Raw genomic sequence first — 20,857 nt, 5'->3', positions numbered from 1 at the left:
ATCAAAAAATTTTATTGCTTTGCAGTGTTGCAAAAGGAAGGGAAAATGCATAGTGTTAATTTTCTCTAAATAAGTAAGTTTTGCAAAGAACATCCACTGTGTTGTAGGTACTATGTTAGGCACTTCCTCATATCATTTTTAAACATGAAAAAAAGAAAAAGATTTAAAGACCATATGAGTCTTAAGCAGAATTTACGTCCATGCAAGGCAGGGATACTATGATCCTACACAGAGAGTTGGGGCTTTCAGATGAACTGTCAGAAAATGGCATGGAAAAAATTGATCAAATTGCATATCTGTATGCAAGGAAAAACAACCCCTATGAAGACTACTACCAAGCCAAAGGCAAGTGTGGGCCTTAAAAAAATGACAAAGCCAGAAGATTCACAAGGTAAACTGATTCAGGAGTTTGTACAAGCCTTAGGGGGCCAATTCAAGGTTTGACCATTTTACTGGAGATTGGCCTAGATGATTGTCAAGCCCTTAGTCCACTTGTTGACCCAGATAGTACAGTTGAGTCACACACTGCACACCGTCCAAGTTTACCATCTAGCTGTTCTCCTGACCATTTAACTGAGAGGTGATTGCTTTCCAGGGCCCTGACTGCTCACTGTCTGCCATCCCTCACTCCTTCCAGGGCATGCAGCAGGCACGAGCACAAGCCTAAGGTGCAGTGAGATTTCCTTTATTAAAACACTAGAACAACTCCACAAGGTAGTTTTTCAACATGCAGAAATGCCCTGAGAGCTTCACTGAATTGCTTGACCTTGATGTGGCTGGGATTTGAACTTCAATCTGGTTTGTCTAGAGATCATATACCACCATACATTACATACATTTCCCAACTCTATCTTCATTAACAGACATGTCCATACAGAGAATGACACTTGTTTTTCATGGTGAATGAGTCACATATAGATCCCAGAGCCCTTTCTGGTTAAATTATGTTCAGAAGAACTTCATTGTTTTGTTTTCTATCTCTATGTGGAGTCCATGTGTCTCTTTTCTTTATCAGCCAGTTTGATTATCCAGAAACACTGATCCACTAATCAGCCTGAATTCAAATATGTACTGAGTCCCTGTTCAATTCATGCTCTTCCTGGAGTCTTAAAATGCAAACTTATTTGGAAATAGGGTCTTTTCAGATGTAATGAGTTAAGATAAGGTCATACTGGAGAAGGGTGACTTCTAAATACAGTATCATTAGTGTCATTAAAAAGAAGAGAAGAGAAACACAGACACCGAGAGAATGTTGTGTGAAGACGGAAGGCAATGTTGGGAGTGCCAGGAAACTCTTAACGATTGCCCTCTGTCACCAGAAGCTAGGAGAAGGACATGGAGCAGATTGCCCCTGCTGACACCTTCATTTATAACTTGTAGCCTTCAGAGATGTGAAAGCATACATTTCTGTTAAGCTCCTCAGTTTGTGGTACCTTCTTATAGCAGTGCAAGTAAAGCAGTACGTAATATTTAATGTACATGGTGACGACGATTTAAGGTAGACTTCAGTGTGGCCATGTAGAATGTGTGGGGCACCAGCCATGGAAGAGTGACATTGCCAGGAGGAGACAAGAAAATATGCAGAGGAGGTCCTTCAGTGACAAAAACAATAAGTGGTGCTGCATATTGAGTAGCTCTCATCCTACTTTTCTACCTTGAGTCTGGGAAAAGATGATGACTCTTTGTCTCTTCCAGATGAGGAAAGGCCCTGGAGGATCTGGCCACTCTCTTTCCCACTCCCTTCCTCCAGATATCCCAGCCTTCCCGCTCTCCCATAAACATATCCAGTGCATTCTCATCTCAGGACCTTGATTTTGAACCCTAATATCCCACACATTTGCCCAGCTGACGCTCTGCTCAAATGTTAGCTCCTCAAAGAGCCCTTCTCTTGCCACTGTCTTAAGAGCACCATGGACAATCTGGCCTCTTCGTATGCTTTATTTTTGCTTCTGGACACATTATATTGCTTTGGTTCTTGTCTGTCTTGTCTGAGAGAGCTTGAAGTCTGTTTTGTTCACTGCTCTACCCCCAGTACCTAGAGTATTCTCTGTCCTACAGTGTGTACTGAATAAATGAATGAATGATGCTACCTGAGGCACAAAGAGGTTAACTGTCAGTTTCCCAAGGCCTCGCTGAACTCAAGCTTGATTTCCTTCTGACTCTATACAGATGAGGTAGCTCAGAAATAGGTCCAAAAGTCTGGAAGAGGTGCAACATGACATAATAATATAAAATTGAATTGATTTATGGAAGCAATAGGACCGAACAGCATTACACTTGCAGATGTATATATCCTTGTGCTTCCTTTGGGGAGCATGACTGGTTAAGAAGGGCTACTATTTTAGTTCAAGAGGCATTCATGGGACATTATGGGTCCCTGTTGATCACAGAGTAGTGAACTTATGAGCAGAGATGTTCAGTGAATATTTACCTTGAGTTATAGAGGGTTCCCTGCTAGCCAGAAGCACAACACTCCTCAAACCTATACGAGAATGCAAGGAGAGGGAACCAAGAGTTAGTGTTGCTGACTCTCCTTTAGAGGCCAGTAATCTATTTGTCCTTCTTTTCTTTCTGAAAATATAAAACCCTGACTTTCTTTTGCCCCAGACAAGGGATTTCTTTTATCCAACAGGAAAAATATACAGATATATTAGATCATCAAAGAAAAATTTATGTGCAGCGAAGACCAAGGTCAGATTGCTATTCCAACCCAAAGATGTGCTGTTTGGGTTTAGCTTTGATGTTCCTCTCCAAGAAGGATAAAAATGCTTTCCCTAGTTGCTTTAGATTCTAGAGCCACAGGAAAATTGTAGCATTTCTGGTGACCCCATAGCAAATGAACTGTTAGTTCTGAGCAGCTGTCGACATTGAAAACTGATTTTAAGCATGCTTTATATAAACCCCATGTTGTTGTTCACAGAGATGGCTTCTCTCCCCTTATTGGATGATATGGGCAACTGCTGGGTCATTGTCATTATTTGCTTGTTGTTGGGTCACAGACAGTAATTCTAGACAGCATTTCAAAGAGGGGTGAGTCACTCCTGATGTTATCCATTGAAGGAAAAGGTAACAGCAGCAGTGATGAAAGGGTAAATACAAAATACTGCTGTGTTTTGTAATGGACCAGGGGATGTCATAGGTAAGAAGAGAGGGATGAGGAGTTTGAGGGACTGCTATGGCTGAGCAAAAGGGGGTCCCAAGTCAGCCAACATATCCCTTTACCACGCCTCAGGCAGCTTCACTGCCTTATTTTGCCTTTATGGAAGGTACAGACTCAACTGGTTTCCTCAACTGTTGGAAGCTTACCTGTAGAGTGAAGCTAAAGGAAGTGGAAAAGCTTGTGTTGTTAACACAGTCTTTCATGAAGAAGACAAGCAAAGGGGCGCCTGGCTGGCGCAGTTGGTTAAGCTTCCATCTCTTGGTTTCGGCTCAGGTCCTTATCTTAGAGTCTTGATCTCAGGGTTGTGAGATTGAGCCGTGCTTTGGACTCTGCTCAGCACAGAGTCTGCTTGAGATTCTCTCTTTCCCTCTCCCTCTGCCCCTTCCATTCATGCTGTCTCTCCCTCCCTCTCTCCAAAATAAATAAATAAATAAATAAATAAATAAATAAATAAATAAATAAATAAATCTTTTTTAAAAAGACAATACCAAAATTGAATTATTGAATTATAATGTTGATTGAATTATAATGTTGAATAAAAAGATTTTGAAATAGAGCAAAATAGGTATGATGAATCCAGTCAGAGATTTAGGGTGATAAACAGTGGCCATGACAATATTCCCACTCACTTATCAGATAAGTCATATTTATACTGATGCTCTGTTTTTGTAATTTGAGACAAAAAGTATGTAAACTCTACCTGATACTCAGTTAAAAGAACAGTGCATAGAGTTAATAAAATCTTAGCTTCTGTAGTGAAATAGGCTCTGATATAGATGGCTATTGTAAAAGGAGGCTATGAGAGAGTTTTTGAAAATCTATTTAAAATTTAGTATAAACCTTATAAATGTATTATTTGATCCAGTAATTGTACTTCTGGGATTCTTTTTTGAGGAAATAATACTTTTTTTTTTCCTTTTTGGAGGGCAAAGTTGTGGAACATTGTATATAAAGTTGTTTTATCCAGAATTACTTAGAACAGTCAAACCTAGGGAAAAGACTTAAAGTCAACTAACAGCAGAAGAATTAAGTAAATTATAATGTAACATTATTATGGAATATTATCCAATTATTATAAAATATTCAATAAAAATCATGATATAAAATTTTATATATCATCTCAACTGGGAAAAGAAACTGAGTAAACAAAAGGATAGATTATGAATGAAATGTTATTCTCTTTTTACTCAATTGTAGTTTCTTTCCCTTTTTTTCTTTTTAGTCATTAGAAAACAAATACTTGAAAAAACCTAAATCCTCACCAAGTACATGCTATACAGTGCATGGGTTTTCGGGTACCAGAAATACCTGCCAGAATTTGGAGGCTAAGATATGATGGAGGATTAAGTCCACTAACAGGATCTTATTTTCCTTGGTACTAGCTGTCCCCTGATGAAGAGGGAACCACATCTCAGAAGAAATTTGGTAACAACTGTCTAAGATCTGCACCCACCTGAAAATGACCCACATTGAGAGGGAGATACATGATAACTTCCAGGCTTCAGTCTTTGCTAGACAAAGGATATTCTAGAAATTGGATTTCTGATCATTGGCAGAATCTCTTGAGTAATATCAATTCTTACCACCCACATAAATCTTTCCAAAGTATTTTTTTTAAGATTTTATTTATTTATTTGACAGAGAGAGACAGCTAGCGAGAGAGGGAACACAAGCAGGGGAGTGGGAGAAGAAGAAGCAGGCCCCCAGCGGGGGAGCCCGATGTGGGCCGATCCCAGAACGCTGGGATCACGCCCTGAGCCAAAGGCAGACGCTTAACGACTGTGCCACCCAGGCGCCCCTCTCCAAAGTATTTAAAAGAGCTCTCCCACAATTGTTACTCTGTGCATATATTTTAAAGGCCAAAATCTGGAAACATTCCACCCCAGAAAAACATAATCCAGAAAGGAGACACGAGGACAAATTGTTGTGTAAACCAATGCATGCTATAAAGGTTAGCTTGCATCGTATTTTTTCTGCTGTCATCGATGCCAATAACTTGAGGGCATCTCTGCCAGCATTGACAATTTTCACTTATGAAGTCCATATTTGGCAAAGATAGCAGCCGGTGCAGATAAAGTACAGCATTTTCCTAATTAAAATCTAGCCTCAGCCTTTTTGTTCGGTGCCTGTGATAGCTTATGTGCATGGCCTACACTTGCCTTAAATAAATTCATGTCTCATATTCAGGTTTTTCCAAGCACACTAGGGCTAGAAACAAATGATGCCAATGTGACAGTATGTGCATTTTAGGTCTGTCTGTGAGTCTTTTTAAAAGAAAATTAATTACATTTTTATTGCCTAAAAATATTAAATGAAGAAGTTATAAAAGCATTTCAAAGATCCCACCCCTTGACAAAACAATGTAGGTTTTTTTGTTGACTGGGAGAGATATTTCAGTCTATGACAAAAGATATGAGTTGCCGAGTGCACTGGCATTATTCCTCTCCCTGACTGCTTGTATTCAGTCAGTCACCTGCTCCTGCCAATTTTACCTCCTAAATCTTTCTCAAATCTACTCCATTTCTCCTTCTTTACTACCACTGCCCAACTTCAGCCCTTCAATAACATCACTCTCCTGGCTAAAACCTTATATCTCTACCTAAAAATACAGCCAGCATGGTACATCCAAAACTATCAGCCCGGCCCCAACACATCACTGGTTAAAATTCTTCAATATCTCCCCCATCGCCTTCACAATGAAGCCAAACATTTGTTTACATCTCATTAAAGTACCTCCACTATTTGTCTTTGCTCATTTCTTTGCCTTCATTTCTTGCTGTTTTCTGCTTTAAACTTGTTTCTATACCACAAAGACTGCAGAATTCTGGTACCTATTATTTCTTTGTCTTTGCTTTTGTGTTTACTTCCGAAGTCAGTAACTGTCTGGCTACTCTTTGTATGGCTAGCTTCTTAGCTACTGAGAGGCATCTCAAATGTTTTCTCTTCATGGAACATGTTCCTGAGCAGCCCTGTGTATTTCTTAATCATACATTTCCAAAGTGTGTTTTAATTTGTCAGTCTCCCTATTCGCCTGTGAGCTCCTTGGAAACAAGGGCTCTGCCTGTCTTGATCTTCAGCCCCTAGGACAGAAACTAAGATGAAGGTAGTTCTCATTATTTGAAGATATAACGTGTTAGATCAGTTTTCCTAGAATAGAACCCAAATACAGTTTTTGATGAGCAAAATTGATCGAGTGCTCTTCAGGAAAAGGGAAGCAGAATAGGAAAGGGGAAAGAGCTGAGGGAAGAAGTCACAGGTAAACTGCAGTCTTAGCCTGGTCCACACACAGAGGAGCTCTGGTGCATAAACTGCCCTATTAGGATGTCCCTACTTGATGCAAAGGAGCAGGCTTTGTACACTCATATAAGTCAGTTATTGGCAGTGGGCACACCAAAGGGGTTGTACATTTCCCGACAGGGTGGCTCTTGTCAATCAAAGGTAGTTTTTAACAGGAGACAACTATGAGCTGTTAGCCTGAAGTACTCAAAGTGACTGGAGAATGGCTATGTTAGCTTAGTAAAGGGGATCACGTTGGGGATCTGTTACATTATCATAGATGTCTTTATCATTTTATAATTATTGCAATGTACCTACCCAAGTAGATACTTTAAGAGTAATATAATTTGCCCTTTTATAAGTAAAGTCTTAAAATTTCACATTAGAATGTATTATGTGTAAGCTCAACACATGGTTACACTTTTTTTTTTTTTAGGAATGCAGCCTTCAAGCTTGTTACCATGGAAATATTAGTAATAGTGACTTAATTAAAAATCCTTTCCCTAATCTCATTTGAATATATTTACATTATACAGTCTATGTATTCTTTGTTCATGAAGTGGTACATCAGTACAAACTCCTTGGTAAAGGAATTTGTTCTGAATCTTAATTCCATCACTGCCTTCATATAAATTCCCAGAACATTATGGGTGGCAACAAAAGTGAATGAATACGGTGCTTCCTACTCCTGCCCTCCTTTCTGAGTGTATGACTTCATAACATTCCACGGAGTATGAGGGATTATGTAATGCAGGAGGGCCACTGAGCTAGAGTATTTCTATGGAAGCCTCTCATCAAAAGAAGAATACTAATAGTAAACTTTTGGGAGAGGCTTATAGAAGGATGTTTTATTCTGAAAGACAGAAAAACAGATTAAATGCTACTGGCCTACCCAATTACCTGATGATAGTTTCAATACTAATAATGGTGACTTACATAATGGAATTAACATTGTCTAGAAATACATTTTTGGAACAATTGTTTCCAAGCGAGCAGAGCTTGTGTGTTGACGTAAGGAAAACCTGAACATAATCAGTAGTGATTCTTGTCATCAAGACTTAGGTTTTAAGTTATCACATTTTCTTTTAAGATTTGAGATGTCCTGCTGCACAAGATTTTTAAAAAATGCTTTGTGGCTATATAAGAAAAATGTGTTCATAAGGAGATGCATACTTAAGTGTTGGGGGATGAAATGTCACAATGTCTCTAACTTATTTTCAAATGGTTTAGGAAAAAAACACAAAGTAAGAGAGAGAGTGTGTGTGTAAATGAGGAAAAATGTTAACAGAGGTAAAAAAAGTAACACTCTTATTTCATTTATTAAAATGCTTTAGGGGCGCCTGGGTGGCACAGCTGTTAAGCGTCTGCCTTCGGCTCAGGGCGTGATCCCAGCGTTACGGGATTGAGCCCCACGTCAGGCTCCTCCGCTGTGAGCCTGCTTCTTCCTCTCCCACTCCCCCTGCTTGTGTTCCCTCTCTCGCTGGCTGTCTCTATCTCTGTCGAATAAATAAATAAAATCTTTTAAAAAAATTAAAAAAAATAAAATGCTTTAAATATTGAAAAAAGACATAAGCTCATCATTCATTTAAGTGTGTTTATCCAAGTAACTTGAAAATATCTTGAATTACTTTAATATTATTTGATATCCTTCCCAAAAATGTGTTAAAACATGTTTACTGATTTTATAGTATATTTTTTAACATCATACATCAAGCTCAGTGGTAGTAGAACTTCCTAAGCTGTAGATCCTTCATCTGTTTCCATATTAAAATGAACATAAGGTGTCTCTGAATCCAAGGTGCTGTTATTGCTTCATTTACCTCTGCCTTTTCCTTGTCTTATGACTCTGAACTGTTAGTAACTTTTTTCCTGATTGATAGTTAAGTACTGAATAACTTTATTTTTTCTTCTTAAGGTTTTTTTTTTTGAAGTATTTTCTACACCTAACATGGGGCTTGTACTCACAACCTTGAGATCAAGAGTCGCATGCACAACTGACAGTCAGCCGGGTATCCCAGACTTCTTTTTTTTTTTGAGATTTTATTTTTAAATAATCTCCACATTCAACGTGAGGCTCGAACTCCCAACCCCAAGATCAAAAGTTGCATGCTCTACCAACAGAGCCAGCTAGGCGCCCCTGAATAACTTTAATTTTCAGAATATTTATGGTTTTCTTTCAACTGTTTTCTGAGTAAGCATATGCTAAAAGTATATATTAATATCACTTTCCCCAGTGCAACTCTCCCTCTCTTCTCTTGATCTAATTTGTTACTTTTTAGAATTTTCTTGACTAAATATTTTTGGTTTTTGCTTTAAGCATTTTGCTTTATCTTACAAATCTTCTGGGAGATTAAATAATTTTATCTCCCTGTTTATACTGCTACCTTGAAGGTGTTTCAGCCTTTTTCACTGGCAGAGGTGTCTTCTGTGACAGATGGCCTCAGTTACAATAACTTGATTCTAGAATTGTATTATAATTCATATAGTGGTAAAACAAGATGATTTCATGCTTATCACCAGAATTATAACTGTTTAAAATAAAATCCTGCCTAGGATTTATTTCATGCAGTGGGATAAATGTACAAAATAATGTTGATAAATATCACATATATTCATATAACCTTGACATCTCTGTGTACAGTTCTGTCATTCCATTTAGTGCGTGTGCCAGCTCTGCAGCAGTCATTGACAGGAATCATGGCAATAGCTTGGACATTGATGTCTGCCAAGCTTCTAGCACATTTACTCTACACATTACCAAAATATAACTCTTTGATAGGAATTTTGTACCAAAATTTGGTAATTAAAATTAACTAAATTGAATGTTCTACAATTGAAAATACCATAATTAGGAAACAAAATATCATGGTGGTAGGGAGAATGAATTCTAGGGTCAGACGTGGCTCGGTGGGAATCCTGGCATTGGTGTCCAGTTTCTTCAGTTGTAAAATTTAGTTACCTTATTTACTCATTCATTCAGTCAGTCAGTCAGTCAGTCAGTCAGTCAGTCATTCAGTAACTGTGTGTTGAGCTGGTTAGTAGGCATAGTTCCAGGCACTGAGGCTAAAGAAATGAGTTAGAAGGACAAAGTCCCTCAAGGGGCTCACATTCTACTGGGGAGTCAAAGCAAACAGAAAGTGGGTACATAATGTAACATCAGATAGTAATAAGTCCTATGAAAATATTGAAGCAGAATCTGGAATAAGTGATCAGGATAAGAAGCTGGTGTTTCAGACAAGGAGGTTACAAAATACTTCTTCAAGGAGGTGATATTTGGAGGAATGGAGGGAGAAAGCAACACAGTTGGTGAGAAACATTCCATGTTGGGGTGCCTGGGTGGCTCAGTTTGTTAAGCATCCGATTCTTGGTTTCTGCTCAAGTTGGGATCTCAGGGTCATGAGATCGAGCCCTACATCGGGCTCCACGTCCAGCACAGAGTCTGCTTGGGATTCTCTCCCTCTCATTCTGCCCCTTCCCCTGCTCAAACACTCTCGCTTTCTCTCTAAAGTAAAAACTAAATAAGTAAAATCTTTTTAAAAAGAGAAAAAGAGAAAATTTCCATGTAGAGAGAACAGTTAGTTCAAAAGCCTCAATAGATATTTTTGTGAAGGGTAAATGAAAATCTGTAAACTCAGCCATAGTTAAGTGCTCATTAGATGTTAGATATTATTTTAAGATCAGAAGTGTAGATAATTCTATAGATCATGTGTCTTCCTTGCCCTAATAAGGCACATCTTCCTTCTCATCTTGATTATTTTCCTTCTCTTGAACCCTACATTATTCATCCTATTCTTAGATCCTTTAGTTTGCCCTCTTTTTAATCTGTAGCAAGTTAAATTCTTCTTGCAGTACTCAGATACTATCGCTGTTAGAGTCTCTCTTTTCTTGCTTTTTGCCCTTTTGTTTGGTATTTATATATTGTGAGTTCTGTGAAATTGATTATCTTCATAATTATTGGACAACTGTCCCCTCTAAGCAAGAAATCCACCTTTTCTCTATGATAATGATAATGGGGATGCATCTGTTTTGTGGGAGCCTGGTGTGTGTGTGTGTGTGTGTGTGTGTGTGTGTGTGTGTGTGTGTGTGTGATAAAAAAAAATGGTGTCGAGATGCCATTTGGAAGGTGGAACTTCCATGACACCCAGAAAATCCAACCAGCCCCCACCCCATCAGCTGCATTTTTCACCATGGTTTCTATTTCAAACTTCACTGATGCTTCCAGCAGAGCAAAGTGACTATGTACCTCTGTCTCTCTCTGTGAAACCACTACCAGAGCTTGACCTACTTCTGTTGTATTTCTTTTTGCCTTATTTGGCTATAAAATATTTATTTCTAGTTTTGTCATTGAGTGTCCAATCAGAGAGATAAAGCACACACCAATTTGAACAAGGAAGGTTTATATAAAGAATTATTAAATATAACAGGACATTAGAGTGATAAGGATTGGCTAGTAAGAAAGAAGGGTGTATTAGTCTTCTCAGTCTGCCATAACAAATCACCATAGCCTGGAAGGCTTACACACAGAAATTTATTTTTTTTAAGATTTTTTATTTATGTATTTGACAGAGAGAGAGACAGCCAGTGAGAGAGGGAACACAAGCAGGGGGAGTGGGAGAGTAAGAAGCAGGATCCCAGAACGCCGAGATCACGCCCTGAGCCGAAGGCAGATGCTTAACGACTGAGCCACCCAGGCGCCCCCAGAAATTTATTTCTCATGGTTCTGGAGGCTGACATGTCTAAGACCAAGGTGCTAGCTTATTTGATTTCTACTGAGAGCCCTCTTTCTGGCTAACAGATGGCTACCTTCTTGCTGTGTGCCCACATGGCCTCTTCTCTATGAGCCCCACCCCATGGAGGAAAGGAGGGAGGGAAGAAGGGAGAGAGGAACAGAGGGAGAGAGAGAAGCTCTCTGGTGTCCTTTATAAGAGCACTAATCCCTTTATGAGGGCCTTGCCCTCAGTACCCTCATCTCAACATACTTATCTCCAAAGACCCCACCTCCAAATACTATCACACTGGGGATTAAGTCTTCAACATGTAAATTTTAGGACATAAACATTCAGTCCATAGCAAAAGAGAGCCCTAAAGACTAGAAGAATTACTCTCATTGTCCAAAACCCTATAGCTGAGAGAGCATCCAAGGGAAAGCGTCCCACATCATTCCATCTCCAGGACTGAGATCCAAACCTTATTAGGAAAGTACGTGGTTTACTGAATGGTAGACATCACAGAGGTGCCATAACGGCAGAATGTGTTGGAAATCTGCCTTCTGGAACTTGACAGAGATTCACCTTTTGAAGTGCCTGGGAAAGCTCTTCATAGGAAGGTGCCTTGCCTGAAGCTCTGCTAAAAAATCTCCAAGCTGCTGGCTACTGTGCACTGCAGAACTGGATACTGGAGAAGCAGGAGTCAGGTGCTGGAGAAGCTTCACCCACTGCAAGAACCTTCCAAGGAAGCATGCTGGAATCAGGGAGAAAGATCCTTTCCTTCTTCCGTGTCTCTCTAGAACCCTCTACTCACAGAGCTGTAATGCCAGCTAGCAAAAGAGAAATATTTCAAAGATCCAGATCCATTTTCAAAAAACAAGCAAAAAAGTAGATTTAGAGTAAAAGGCAATAAACCAATAACCAATCAATTGCACTGATATAAACTAGAATAAACAGCAGCAGAACCAAACTAAGTGATGAAGACATTGTTTTTTAGCAGGGTAAATTACTTCTCAGTGCCCTTTTGAGTTTTATCCATTCCTGCATCATCTGTGCCTAGAGTAGAATGTGGCTCAATACAAATGTCCAATAAATATTTGTTGAATGAGTAAATGAATGAACTAATTGCTTCACTTTTTTCTCTAATGTTTCCTTTCTCTCTCTCTTTTGTTCACTATAGCTGATGGATGCACTGATTGGTCTGTCGATATCAAGAAATACCAAGTTTTGGTGGGAGAGCCTGTTCGAATCAAATGTGCACTCTTTTATGGTTATATCAGAGCAAATTACTCCCTGGCCCAAAGTGCAGGACTCAGTTTGATGTGGTACAAAAGCTCTGGACCTGGAGACTTTGAAGAGCCAATAGCCTTTGATGGAAGTAGAATGAGCAAGGAAGAAGACTCCATTTGGTTTCGGCCAACACTACTTCAGGACAGTGGTCTTTACGCCTGTGTCATCAGGTATTCTTTTAATTCTTTTACTGCTGAATCAATTAAATCATATGCTCCTTTCTTAAATTTTGCTGCTATCCCTTTCACCTAAAGGTTTTGTCTCAATATTTGTGTGTGTTGCTGCTTTCTAAAATTTAGAACCTAAATCATAAAAAGATGGGATTGGAATTTATATTGAAACATTATTTCTGGCTTATGGAGAAAAGAGATACCATCTGGGTATCTACTTATGTTGCCAGAAATTACTAAAGACTATGAAATAAAATTTATAGAGGAGGTGAAATGTTGCAAATAAAATGTAAGCAAAGACTTGCAGAAAGGATGCATGGTTTATCGCTAAATGGGTTGTAACATTTTGTTATTGCCCTTCACAGACAAATAGAGCACAGATACCTCCGGTTCACACACATCTGTAAAGATGATTTAGGTAAACGTGTGCATGTGCGCTGGAAGACAAAGGCAGTGTTGCCGTATTAGGGGAAAAAGAAGGCTGTGTTCCAGATCATTTTGTTAACTAAAAATGCTGGGTCAATAGAGAAATTTTCCTGGGTCCCTCAGGGCCAAAGAAAAGTTAATAGCAAAGGCTGTGCCTTTATCCACAAAGAAACTCATCACACATCCATACATCTTTGTTTGTAGAAGAGACATGTAGTTGGCTTAATGATATTGCATTTAAACAGTATCCATGTAACACATTAGCGGTTAAAAAATCTCAGTTTAAGTATTTAGCCCTTCATGGATCGTGAATCACACCCTGCATGAATGATTGCGGATGTCATTAGATTATAAGAGCATTGGCAAAGCAGGGTACAGGCATATAGAAGGTGTGTTTAAATCTTTGTCTTTCTGCATTTTGGTTTATTAAGAGAAACTAAGCCAAATCTAATGCAATAGATTCTCAATTTGGAGGAGGTCTCAGTGCCTTTTTCAAATCAAAATTTGACTTTCACTTCTGAAACTCTGATCTGCAGCTCTCTCACTGCACTGTTTGAGGATCATGCCTCCCCCTCACTTTCCCCTGCAAGAGTTACTTTATGCTGAGCCACGGCCACAGGTACTTCAGGACATTAAAATCTGTCAGAGCCACATAAGAGTTAAACTTAACTCTTAACCACGTAACAGTTGTTAGCACTAACAGCATACAGGTTAAAATTAATTTTGGAACATATAAATGAAAGCAAAGTTGTGCTTGGGAACAATGTCTGATGGACTACAAAAGGACAAATGCATCATTCCTTTGGCAACTCTTATTCTTTCCCTTATGGCCTACCTTCCAGTCCTTTTATGGTCAAACATCTCTCTCACTAGAAGTAGAGATTTTGTAACGACATTGATAAATAATTGCCATACTAGTACAGTTAAAGAGTACTCTTTGGACTGGCTTTCCTCACTTAAACAATAGTGATTTGATTTAATTTCACTCTGTTTCTTTTTTAAAAAATCATTATTTCTGATTGTTCATGCATGTAGAGGTGATTCTTCAAGATAGGCAAATGCGTGTCTTCATTTATCTGAGATTAGAATTGAGCTGGACGTCCACAGTCTAACACTTCATTTCATTATTTATTGTTGATGAGAAAATAATGATGCATGCACATTAGTAATCTGAATATCTAAAGCACTGAAGTTGCAATTCTTTGATGTGTGTAAATATACACCGTGACCCAATGCTCTGAGAAATTACATTAACATGTCTCTGAATTTATAGTCGAAGTAATAAATGAAAGGTTGAAAAGTTGCAAAAACAGTGACATTTGCCATATATTCATATGGTTACATTTTAATGAAAGGTGCCCTTTAAAGTTTTGTATGTGTCAGGCACTATTCTAGAGAGAGCAGTAAATTGCAGGAAAAAAAATAGTCTTGTTATGGATTTAAAATATTCCAATTGATTTGAAAGTAGTGTTAATATGGCTTCCTTTTTCAATTTGGAAAGTAGTACTCAAAATCATTAAAAACAGGCAGTTAAAATAGCATTGCTTGGTGTTGGCATGAGGGGAGCCCATTAGTTGAGTCACTGACATTTTGGCACATTGTTAGCTGTAAGACCACAAAACTGTCACCATTAGTTTTTAAATAATCCACTTGCAAAGAACTTTAGATGTTTGAAAATGTTAGCTTGTACTCATTCTAGTATTTCTGGATCTTTATCAATGAAAAGTTTTAACAGTAAGACTTCCCATGTACAGCTAATTTGCATTTATATCTGTAAATGTACAATTAAATGATATAAATAATGGGGACACCTTAAGATTACTATCAACATAACAAACAAGAGCTTTCCTACTCCCTTCTCTTGGTATCTATTCAGGATACGATAATACCACATAATTCTTTGCTGCATGCTACCTGGGTTTTTACTCAGTTTTCTCCTTCCAACATTTTTGTTTTATTTTTACATGAAAAAGTAAATAAAGGAGGGCTGTACAACAATTTCCTTTCTTTTCCTTTGGAATAAGTTTATCTTATAAGAAACTAAAATTTTCTTGTAGTCTTGACCCCCAATTTTTACCCCCCTTTAGTTATGCTCTATCAGAAGTTTCATATACAGAGCTAGCCAGTGCACATGAAAGAAAGAAAGAAAGAAAGAAAGAAAGAAAGAAAGAAAGAAAGAAAGAAAGAAAGGGAAGAAAGATTTTTATTTTTGAGGTAATTGTAGATTCATAGTTGCAAGTCATATATAAAGAGATCCTATGAATCCATTACCTGGTTTCCCTCAATGGTAACATTTTCACAATTCATACAACCTCATTATCAGAGTCTTGACATTGAAACAGTCAAGATACAGAACAGTGGCATCATCTCCATGATTCTTCTTGTTGTCCCTTCTGCCTTTCTCCCCATCCAAACCCAAACCCCTGACAACCAGTAATCTTTTCTCCATGTCTGTTTTTTTAATTAAAAAATGTTGGTAAATGAAATGATACATTATATAATCTGCGGGAATTGATGTTCACTCAGTGTAATTCCTTGGAAATCTCTCCAAGTTGTTGCATGTATCTATAATTTTTTGCTGTTTATTGCTGAGGAGTGTCCTATGGCATGGACGTTACCACAGTGTTTATTCACTCATTGAAAGGCATCTGGGTTGTCTCCAGTTGTTGGCTATTGAAAATAAAGCTTCCGTGGACATTCATGTACATGTTTTTGTGAATATAAGTTTTCATTTTTCTGGGAAAAATGCACAAGAATGCATTTGGTTTGTATGGTAGTTGCATGTGTAGTCATATAAGAAACTGCCAAACTATTTTCCAGAGTAGCTGTACCATTTTACATGCCCACGAGCAATCTATGAGTGATCCAGTTTCTTCACAGCCTTGCAGCATTTGGTATTATCGTTTTTTATCGTCACCATCACTGTATCGGGATATCTCTCTGTGATTTCAACTTGCATTTTCCTAATGGCTAGGTATTTAACACTTTTTCATGTGCTGATGATTTGCCATCTCTCTTTCCTCTTAAGTGAAATGTCTGTTAGGTCTTTTGCTGTATGTTAATTGAATGATTCATGTTCTTACTGTTAAGTTTTGAGAATTCTTTATATATTCTAGATAATAGTACTTTTTTGGATATGGAGTTTCCAAATATCTCCTGTCAGTCTGTGGTTTATCTTTTTATCCTCTTAAGATCTTTTGCAGTGAAGTTCAGTTCATTATTTTTTTAATTTATAGATCATACTTGTGGTGTGAAGTATAAGAACTCTTTGTTTAGCCCTAGATCCTGAAGATTTTGTTTTGTTTCTTTTTTTAATTAACTTTTCTGTCAACAGTTGTATTGTTTTACATTTGTTTGTGATCCATTTTGAGTTAATATTTGTGTAAAGTGTAAAGTTTATTTAGGTTAAGGTTTAGCTTTTCGTTAGCTTTTCGGGTAGATGTCCAGTTGCTCCAGCACCATTTGTTGAAAAAGCTATGCTTCCTCCATGGACTTGCTTTTGCACATGTATTCAGAATAATTTGTGCATGTTTGTGTGGTTCTATTTTTGGATTATCTATTCTACTCCTTTGGTCTGTGTGTCTAGCCCTGTGCCAATACTGCTGTGTCTTGGTTAGTGTAGGTACATCCTAGGCCTAAGTATCAGTTAGAGTGATTCCTCCCACTTCATCCTTCTCTTCCAGATTGTTTTAGCTATTGCAGGACCTGTTTCTTTTAAAATAAATTTTAGCATAAGACTGTCTGTGTCTACAAAAAACTTTACAGGAATATTGATAGAAATTGCATTAAACCTGTAAATCACTCGAAGGAAAATTGTTATCTTTACTATGTTGAATTTCCCAACCGGTGAACCAGCAGATCTCTCCATTTATTTAGGATTTCTTTGATTTCTTCATCAGCATTTTGTAGTTTCCAGCTACAAGTTCTGTACACATTTTGTTGAATTTATACCTCAGTATTTCATTTTCTTTGGTGTGTTTGTGATAGTATCTTTTTAATTTCATTTTCAACATGTCCATTGTTAGTGCTGTTAGTGTGATTGATTTTTGTGTAATTCCTTTATGAAAACATATTTTTTCAAATGACATACCTGTAATGCATTCTATCTAGTATCTTTTTCCTTTGCCCAAGTCTTAATGTTCTCTTTAGAGACTAAATAATTCTTTCTTCTCTTTGAAAGTACATATTAAGCATCTATCATAAGGTACTTAGAGAAATCCATTTATTTAGTCGTCTCTGTAACACACGTCTATTGATCATGAACTAATATGCTAATACTAGGATTACAAAGAAAAAAAAATTGTCTTTACCCACAAGTAGATTACATAAGAGAAAATAAGTGTGCATTAGTTACAGGTACTGTGATCACAGTGTAGAATACAGTCAATTTCCACCAAGATGGAGTAGCCCCTTCCCTCCCAGGTTTCCATCTTACAACTAAAAAGGCTGGAAATAACACAGCAAACAAACATAGGAAGTCTGTGAAAGGTGAAAAGAAGGATTGTCTAGGGACCTCAGGACTTGAGGAAATGACATGACCACAATGTTCCAGTTGCCCCACCAGATGATGTTGGCAGGGCCTAGCAAGGAGCTAATCTTCCATCCCCTGCCTGCAGAAGCAGGCAGCAGTAATATGATCCCCCTGCTGGAGTAGGGTCAGCACACCTGAGTGGGGGACTGATCTTTTATCCTTTGCCCTGTGGAACTAGGCTAGAATTACATTTCACTGCTAGAGTAGTATCATTGGGGTCCAGTGGCAACCTGAGCCTCCACCCCCACACAGCAGCAGTGTGATTCTGTGAGGCACTGTGAGGCAGGCCTGGTCACTGCTAGGCTTCATCCCTCTTTCCTGGTATCAATGAGGGTCAGTGGGGAGCAAAGCTTCTACCCTAAAGAAGGCAGAATAAGGCGGTGGGAGGTAGGCTTAGTTGGTATCGATTTTCCCACTGTCCCTTCCCTGGTGTCAGTGGGACTCAACAGGAAGTGAGCTTACTCCCTGACTGGAGGCAGCAAGGCTGTGTGGGTCAACAGCACGCTATCACCAGGAAGATGTCAGCCGTGCTTAGGAGGCAGCTGAACATACATAAGTACTCGGCCCTCATCTTACATTTCAACAGGATTGCCCACATAAACAAAAAGATTAAATAGTATCCGAATTTTCATAGTATCTAAAATGTGTAGTCTATAATAATGAACACTCACTGGTCATGTGTCATGAAAATTACAAAATGAATGAGAAAAGAAAACAGATACCAACACGGAGATGAATCAGATGATGGGATTATCCAACAAGGATTTAAAGCAACCATCATAAAAATACTTCAACAAGTCACTAAAATCTCTTGAAACAGATGAAAAAAGTTGAAAATTTCAGCAAAGAAATATAAAAGAAAAATGAAAATTGTGGAACTGAAAATTATAATAATTAAAAACTCATTGGAAGGGTTTAATAGAGTGGAGATGATGAAAGACAGTTTGACTTCTTTGTTACTGTATTAAAACTTCACTTGCAAGGGCTGTGGATTTTCAATTGCCAGATCCTCTGGGTCTTCCTTGGTTTTCTTAACACTGATCTTTATCACTTCTACTCTTAGTTCTCTGATAGATAGCTCTGTAAATTTCCTTAGGATCTTCTTCCTTTGAATTTTCTTGAATGCTAGGGTTTACCAGGATTTTGTTTACAACTTTATCCCTTTATCCTTCTACATTAGTAATTCTGAACTTCAGCTGCATATTGGAATTAATTGGGGAGCTTTTAAAGGCTATTGATTTCTGTGTACTACTCCAGATCAGTGAAATCCAGCTATCAGATGATTCTGTCATTTAACCAGCTTGAGAATCATAGCCCCGATCTTATTTAGTCAGTATTTTCCCATACAACCTATTAATTGATGACTCAAAAAGTAATTCCAAAAATTTTCACAAGCAGTAGAAGTATACTTTCAGTTTCCTAACAGTCCTCTCTTCCTGATTGTCCATGAGACACATTGAATTCAGCAATGTACCCAAATTTATTTCAATATCTACTTCAACCAACCTACCTCCTGTTCAAGGTGCTTCTTTATTTTCTTATTAAGTAGCATCACCATCATTCCAGTAGCTCTAGCTAGGAAGTTATCACTTATCCTTGTTTTCTTCATCTTCCTCACCTTGCTTACCAAGACCTCTCCAGTCAACCTTAGAAATGTCTTTTGAATTTATTCTTATGCGCGGCAATTTCTACTCTCTCAATGAATGCAGTGAGGTTTTAAGAGGTTTAAGTTTCCCTGCCCCTAGGTTTTTCCTATTTTACTTACGACTCCACACTGCTGCAGTATGTCTACAATGGAGATATTTCATTTCTCTACTTAAAAGTCTTTGATAGGCCCTATCATCCAGCAAAACAAAGTCCAAAGACTTTATTTGGCATACATGATCCTTAACAATCAAGTTTCAACCTTTCATTCCAGATTCATCTTGGGTGTTTTTTACCATAGGCACCTTGTGCTATGTTCTCAACATCCTGTTTGCTGTTTACAGATGAAAATATGAATTTTCTTTACTCTTTCACTCTTTGTTATTCATCTGAAATTTCACTTTTTTACTGCCTATCTGAATAATATATAGTTATTTTTTGTAGAAGTTGCAGTGTATGTGTACCATTTTTTTACCTTTCCCAATTACTACAGAGACCACTGTTTCAGTTACCTATTGGGGGCCAGGGGACACTTCAAAACTAAGTGGCTTAAAACAGCAACCATTTTATTCATGCTCGATTCTGCAATGTGGCCTGGACCATGCTGGATGGATGGTTCTTCTGCTGATTTTGCCCATAGTCACTTGAGGCTAGAATGAACTAGAATGGAGGGTTGGCTGAGCCTGTCTCTGCATGAATATTCAGGGCCTCCCTCTCTTCAAATGGTATGTCCTGCTATCCCACCAGCAGGATAGCTAGACTTTTTATTTGGTGACTGAGAATGTATAACCACTTATCAAGCATCTGCTTGCATCATGCTTACTAATATCCCTCTCACCAACTCTAAAGCTTATGTGGGAGGAGACTTCACAAGTGTTTGAATACCACGAGGTATGTCTTTCATTGGTGGAACCACCAAAATAACAGTCTAGCAGTTTCTCCTTTGGCCCCTTTTATATAAGCAAAGTATACTCACCCCATTCCTAAGACTCTCAGAGTCTTGTTATGGCATCAGGGTTAGGCTACAAGCCCAGGATGTCATTATCTAAATCAATTTTTGGTGTGAAAGAGGTTCTTCATGCTTAGTTCCCTGAGTGCAACTACTCGAGTGGCTCCTCCTGATCTGAAGCTCTGTGAGTTACATAGATATCTAACCCTCACACACCCAACATACAATGGTCACACAGGGATAAAATAACCAAATAGTCCCATTTGAAATGGAGGCAGGGGAATGGGAGATACAGAGCAGTTACTGGCCTATAGCAATTCTCAAATCTACCTGGGTCCATGTCACCAGTTTCTTGATTAGGGCCCAGTTCTGCTTATTGAGAGAGGTTCTCTGTGGCTCTTGGGTTCATGCTCTTCTTTTTCATACAGAGTAAAGGGCCCAGAGACCTCTTTCAAATTAAACTTTGTCTCTATTATTTTATTTTCTTCTTTCAAGATTTTATTTAAATTCAAATTAGTTAACATATGGTATAGTATCTGTCTCCCTTTTTTTGGTGGGGGGGGGGACAGAGGGAGAGGGAGAGAGAGAATCTCAAGCAGGCTCCATTTCTAACACAGAGCCCAATGCAGAGCTCCATCCCACAACCCTGAGATCATGACTTGAGCGGAAATCAAGAGTTGGATGCTTAACTGACTGAGCCACCCA

General features: G+C 38.3%; 1 protein-coding gene across 1 annotated transcript in view; it reads left to right on the top strand.

The window, feature by feature from the left end:
- IL1RAPL1 (interleukin 1 receptor accessory protein like 1) overlaps positions 1-20,857 on the top strand; it is a 1,307,342-nt gene that overhangs the window by 651,733 nt on the left and 634,752 nt on the right. Inside the window, exon 3 of the mRNA XM_087859585.1 lies at positions 12,323-12,602. Coding sequence (XP_087715711.1) covers positions 12,323-12,602 — 280 coding nt within the window. The remainder of the gene's footprint in view (positions 1-12,322; positions 12,603-20,857) is intronic.

Source organism: Ursus americanus, chromosome X (genome assembly GCF_024610735.1).
Source record: "Ursus americanus isolate L20-20 chromosome X, mUrsAme1.1.p, whole genome shotgun sequence".
NCBI classification, from domain to species: domain Eukaryota; kingdom Metazoa; phylum Chordata; class Mammalia; order Carnivora; family Ursidae; genus Ursus; species Ursus americanus.
The sequence above is the reverse complement of the archived record's forward strand: the minus strand, read 5'-3'. Positions and strand labels throughout refer to the sequence as shown.